General features: G+C 51.9%; 1 protein-coding gene across 1 annotated transcript; it reads left to right on the plus strand.

Annotated features, from left to right (window-relative positions):
* The first annotated feature begins 2,127 nt into the window (after positions 1-2,127).
* LOC123039473 (G-type lectin S-receptor-like serine/threonine-protein kinase At2g19130) lies at positions 2,128-3,454 on the plus strand. Its single transcript, XM_044462625.1, has 3 exons — positions 2,128-2,149; positions 2,241-2,520; positions 2,746-3,454. Exons 1-3 carry the CDS (start codon positions 2,128-2,130, stop codon positions 3,452-3,454), a joined length of 1,011 nt encoding a protein of 336 aa, XP_044318560.1.
* The last annotated feature ends 2,833 nt before the right edge of the window (positions 3,455-6,287 follow it).

Below are 6,287 nucleotides of genomic sequence, written 5' to 3' on the forward strand. Positions count from 1 at the left end.
TGAATTTTTAGAACATATTTTGAAATTGAGAACAGTTCATAATATCATAATTGTTTTTGAAACATGAACATTTTTGGAATACCTGAACAAAAATTGGAAAAAAAATTTGTTTTTTGAATAATTTTTGAAAATAGGAACATTTTTTGAAATCCCGGTCATTATTTGAAAAGTTCTTATAAATTAGAAAAAAATATTCTGAACAATTTTTGAAAAACTTTCTGATTTTTTTAAAACTGGAATACTTTTCAAAAATCCTGTTCAATTTTTTAATAATGGAAACATTTTTTGAATTTAGGAACATTTTGAAAGCACGACAATTTGTAAAAATGTTGAACGTTTTTTGAAAGCACGAACATTTTTAAGTTTCCAAACAATCTTCAAAAACATGAACTCTTAAAAAAAGAAAACTAAACTTGAAAAAGAAAAAAAAGAAACAGCAAAAGGAAATGAAAAGAAAAATAAACAAAAAAAGAAAAAAAAGAAAAACCAAAAAAGAAACAGAAAAACCGGTTGGAGGTTCCCCAAACAAGAAAAACCGGCTGGAAAACTCAAGAAGATTCCCAAAACCGGAAAAGCAGCAACACGTTAAGGCCCCGTTTGATAACTTAGTTTTTTCGAAGTATTATGACAATACTGCAGTTTTTCAAAATACCATGGTTTAATTTACCGTGAGCTGTTTGGCAACCACAAAAAACTGTAGTATTTATACCGTGGTATTGTCAAAACCGTGGTATTTTCTCTGTATTAAAAAAAGAACCCTGGACCTCTTTTTTTAAAACAGAGCACACAAAGAAAACGAGACTATTCGTTATCGCCTTCCTCGCTCCCAAGCCGTCACCGCCGCCCTGAAGATTGCTGGCCATGGGACAAACCAAGCCAGGAGAACGGAATGGAAATAAAAATGGTGTCCTTCCTACTCCCACAAGCGCTTCTCTTCTCCTTGTACGCGCTGTGCATCAGGTCGGCCCCCTGGACACCACATGCCCAGGTTGCTAATGCCATGGTCGCGCAAGCTGATGGCTACAAAGCTAACTCCGAACACACTGCTGGCTGAGCCTGCGTAGGCCCTTGTGCTGAGCCACACCGGCCTTGCTTCCTGTCCATGCGCTCCTCCCGAACGTCGCCCCATGCCTCAGCGCGCCACATTAGCAGTTGTCGGTCAAGCCGCAGCCAAGCCAGAGCGACCCCCGCACTTCCGTGCCGCACTGCTGATGCATAGCTTGCCGCCGGGTCTATTTAAGCATGGCCTTTCAGTTTGCAACCACTGGTCAGCTAAGATCGTGCATGTCTTGTGACTGCTATGAAACGGCTAGCTAGCTAATTTACATCGTCCTAAACATGCACCAGCCAAACACTGTCAGAGTATTCCCAATACTACAAAATACTTTGATATGTCAAAACTGTGGTTTCTAGAACCTATAGATAAAAAGACTGCAGTTTTTCAATACTACAGTTTATGCAATATTTTGCTGTCAAACACACCCTAAATGGGCTGGTCCAAGTAATCTCTCGATCCCCAGTCTGTGGGAAGGGTCGACATTTTAACGCAATGTGCGTCCAATAGAATATTCTGATCACACACACACAGATGGCAGATCCTTTTGTTGGTCCTTGTGCTGCTGCGTTCTATGGCTGCCGGAGAAGGCAGTTTCAATCGTTTGAAGTGCAGAAGGTCAGAAGGGGGTGGCGATCCACAGCAACACGGCGCATTGCCGGCCGACTGGCCCCACGGTCAGCATGCCGGCAACGAGGCTGCAGGGAAGAAAAGGTCACTTTTCTGTCCTCTAGGTCTTCGTTCTGGGCTCGTCCCCGGTCACTAGATTCAGTAGATTGGTTCGTGCTATTAAATCTATGGAAGTCGAATTGTATAAACGACAATTGTCCACTTATGCTTGTGAAGACATGAAGAGGGAGAGTGATGAATCGATTTATTAAAAAAGCTTGAGCCACTAGGTGGCAGCCGGCCAAATGGAGAGTCGGAGACTAATATCATGATTATTTCGAGGTCCTTTACATGCCATTGCTTCCATCTGACGAACGTGCCTCTCGACCACCTTCTTCCTTGGTTGGCTCACCCGTGCCGTGCCGCTCTGTTTTGTGGCTCCAGCTCCAGCCGGCCGGACAAAGATGGCGTTGATTCCGGCCTTGGGTGGGCATCGGCAACCTAGATTCCCCTTTCTGAATAGCCAGCTACGTATATCTGATCCAACGTATTCTGCTTTTAATTTTGGCTCTCGCAGTGCTGGTCGGCACGCTCATCTTCGTGCTTCTTTTCGCCGTGTTCTGCTACCGCTCGGACAACGGCGCGCGACCCGTACCCCAGTCCTACGCGGTGGTGTCAGACCACGTGATGAGGCACGCCACCATCGAGAGGTTCTTCGCGGAGATGGCCAACGAGAAGCCCATCCGGTTCACGCCGGGCCAGCTCCAAGGCTACACCAGCAACTACTCGTCCCGTCTTGGCGCCGGCGGGTTCGGCACGGTCTACAAGGGCGCGCTCCCCAACGGCCTCGCCGTCGCGGTCAAGGTGCTCCACGGCGACCACAACCAGCGGTCCGAGGAGCACTTCATGGCGGAGATGGGCACCATCGGGAGGACGCACCACATCAACCTCGTCAGGCTGTTCGGTTTCTGCTTCGACGCCTCCGTGCGCGCGCTGGTGTACGAGTTCATGCAGCACGGCGCGCTCGACGCCTACCTCTTCAACCGCGCCGCCGGCGTGGGCTTGGCCACGGTGGCCGCGATCACCACCGGCGTGGCACGGGGTCTGAGGTACCTCCACGAGGAGTGCCATCAGAAGATCATCCACTACGACATCAAGGGTGGTAACGTCCTCCTCGACAGAACCCTCACGCCCAAGGTGGCTGACTTCGGGCTCGCGCGACTGGTGGACCGGGCAGACACGCACGTCTCCATGTCCGGCGTGCGCGGTACACCCGGCTATGCGGCGCCGGAGCTGTGGATGGGTTCTGGTGTGACGGAGAAGTGCGACGTCTACAGCTTCGGCATGTTGCTGTTCGAGGCCGTCGGCCGGAGGAGGAACTTCGACGAGGCCGCGCCGGAGAGCCAGCAGTGGTTCCCTAAGCTGGCGTGGACCAGGTACGAGAGCGGCGAGCTGGTGGAGCTCGTGATGCCGAGCAGCGGTGACGACCATGGCGTGGATGCTGTGGATGAGCCGCAGCAACAGCTGTGCAAGGAGCTGGCGGAGAGGATGTGCAAGGTAGCGTTCTGGTGCGTGCAACAGCAGCCGGGGGCGAGGCCGCCAATGGGCGCTGTGGTGAAGATGCTGGAGGGCGAGATGGACATTGCTCTGCCGCCGAACCCATTCCGGCATCTTATGGACGACGTGCCGGTGGATAATCTTTGGACGACAATGACGAGCAGCGTAAACACAGCATCAGCGTCGGCGGAAGATGGGATTTCTCGCGGTAGCAACGAGATCGTCTCGCTTTGACGTTAGGTATCTTGGAATTCTATAATGTAGCCCGTAGTGTTATTACTAGATAGGAAGTGAACAAGAGAAAGAGAAGGGCAGAAGTTGTGCATTGCCGCAAAGCCTCTGCGTGTTCATCTGAGTGAGTAGTTCATGAAGGGGCTGTTTGGATTGCATGCATGGCGTGCCATTCCAAAATATTGGCGTTGACCGAGGGATAGATATGTGTTTGGATGGCTTCTAACTTTCTACACATCGCCATGGAAGCGTTGTTTGGCTCGCAGGAGCAGAGCCCCCCCCCCCCCCCCCCCCCCCCGCGGTTGACAGAGCTCGTCGTTCTTAGCACCCACTAGACCCCCGTCTCCTCTTGGGTGCCGATGAGTGCTGGATCGCAACACCGGCGGGTGCAGAACCGGGCTATAACCCCGGTTCGTAAGGGGCTTTAGTGCCGGTTCTGTAACCGGCACTAAAGGGCGGGAACTAAAGGTCCCTTCCTTAGTACCGGTTAGGTACGAACCGTTGCTAAAGGGCAACCATGTGGCACGAGCCAGGGCCGGGTGTGGGAAGAGCTTTAGTACCGGTTTGTGTTAACAACCGATACTAAAACTTTTGGGGGTTTTGGTTTTATTATTTATTTTTCCTTTAACTTTGTATTTTTCATTTAATTCTTTTTCGTTTGCTGGTATTTTACGATACTACATATTCTACACGTTATGCATATATATAAGTAGAATTATTTGTAGAACCGATTATATATATAGGGTGGGTCTATTCTAATAACACCCATTTAAGACCTTATTCTGCTAACACCCAATTTTATTCTGCTAACAGTTTCGAGCTGCAACGCAACAGCGAAGCGAACCGAACCCACGGCCCACCCCATCCCACAAACTGGACCGAACCGCACCACCCCACCTTATCCTCTCGTCACCACCCCCTTCCCTCTCTCTCCCCGTGCTCCTCCCTCTGCTACACACGATTCCCCTCCGAGCCCGCCGCCGTACCACCACCTCCCGCTCACCCCTACCCCGCCGTCGGACCACCACCTTCCCTGCTTCTCCCGCGCCGCCGCCGCACCACCACCTCCCCTGCTTCTCCCGTGTCGCCATCGCACCACCACCTCCCCTACTTCCCCACCGCCGCCGCCGCACCACCACCTGCCCCCCACCCCCACCCTGTCGCCGCACCACCACCTTCCTCGCTTCCCCCGCGCCACCGCACCACCACCTCTGCACCTCCTCAGAACCGCCGCCCGCCGCACGGGTCAAGGCTGCCACCGCCGGGGCGCCACCTCCCTCCACTAGCTCTACGCGCCACCCTAAATTCGGCCCGCGCACCGCCCTAAAGTTGGCCCGTGCGCCGCCGCGAATGGGTGCACCCAACCGGTTGCCTGCGCCGCTGCCATGGCCTCCGTCGCCTCCCCGCAGCGCCACCGTGGTGCTCTTCCTCCTGGCTCCACCCCCGCCGCGCCATGGCCCTGCCTCCTGGTGCCTCGCCGGCATCCCAAACACGTCGCCGCCCAAGAGCCACCTCCAAATCCCGGTGTCCCCCTATCATGCCCCACGACACACCCACCACCCCTCTCACTGCTAAAAGCCTGGATCCACCACAACTCGGCCGGATCTGAGCTCTCTGGCTTCTGTGTGAGGGACAGGAGGAGGAGTGGTTCGACTGGTGCCTTTCCTCCACCTGCGACCTCAGTGGATCGGCCGCCGACCTCCTGATGGTCTCTTTGGCTGGATCCGTCGCGGCCCTGCCTTGCTTCACCGCCCTGCATCACTCCTGCTCCCTCCCCCTCGATGAACTGCATCACCGTGGGCATCGCTGGTGTGCAGTTCTCTTCTGTAGACCAAGTCATACAGCGCCACTGCAGACCTCCCCCCGCTCAACCACGAGTTTAGCGCCATGGCTGCATCTTGAGTGACAGGGGTCACCATGGAGCACGTGTTGCAGTTCGGCGAAGATCACAGCCGCAGGCTCCCCTACTACGCGTAAGATCCATCCATCGCCGTCCACCTTCGCCGCCACACAGGTGCCACTACCTGTTGCCTTGATCGAGAATGCCTCTAGCCAACTCCTTTCCTCATCATCGCAGTGCACCTCGCCGTGCGGTGCAGTTCCTTGCCCATCTTGCCCTCCTTGCAGTTCCTCAACAATCCCCCAACCTTTTCTGTGTGTGCAGTTCGCTGGCTCCCCCTATTCGATTTTCCAGGCGCCGGCAGAAGCCAGCAGGGCATGGGTAGTCAACAGCGAAGGCTCTATCAAAAAGACCGGATTGTAATATTAATTTTTGTTTTAGATTGATTTTTGCAATTTGTCCTGGTACAAAGAAGTTCATTTTAGTTTTCTTTTCACCATACACACCTGTGAGGAAAAAAATCAATGTAGTTCGTTAAGTGGGCCTTAGAGGTTCACCCCATGAAAAGAGTGGCTCAATCTGTCCTAATACAGAGAATTTTTGTTTTTTTAGAGGTTCGCTCCTCTGTCCTATGCAGTTCTTTTTGTTTTGAACAAAATAAACAAGCGAAAAGATGCAGCTCCAGAAAAAAATAACATTGCAAGAAGTTCACTTCCTTTTATTTATGCCTTGTGGTTCACTTTCTCCGACCGAAAAATGCAGTTCTCTAACATCGATCATGTAGTCCTCATGCAATTTTAAAAAGTTAGAAAAAGGGGGATAAAAATCAAGCGGTTCACTTAGACTCATGTTGCGCTTCCCCTGATGTGGTTCACTTGCCTCGTCTTTGAGGTCCACTCTTGTTCTTAAAAAAATTAAAAAAAGGCGACAAAACTCACAAAACCTCATCTGAGAAAATGTATGTCCGACAACAGAAATCATGAAGTTCACTTGCCC

The sequence above is a fragment of the Triticum aestivum genome, chromosome 2B (genome assembly GCF_018294505.1).
Source record: "Triticum aestivum cultivar Chinese Spring chromosome 2B, IWGSC CS RefSeq v2.1, whole genome shotgun sequence".
In the NCBI taxonomy this organism is placed as follows: domain Eukaryota; kingdom Viridiplantae; phylum Streptophyta; class Magnoliopsida; order Poales; family Poaceae; genus Triticum; species Triticum aestivum.

Excerpts from the sequence above, each read along its gene's own strand:
- LOC123039473 (XM_044462625.1), top strand. The coding sequence starts at position 2,128 with ATGGCGTTGATTCCGGCCTTGG. Across the intron at positions 2,150-2,240 it reads GGCGTTGATTCCGGCCTTGG|TGCTGGTCGGCACGCTCATC; the intron begins GTGGGCATCGGC and ends TGGCTCTCGCAG. Across the intron at positions 2,521-2,745 it reads CCCAACGGCCTCGCCGTCGC|CACCACCGGCGTGGCACGGG; the intron begins GGTCAAGGTGCT and ends GGTGGCCGCGAT.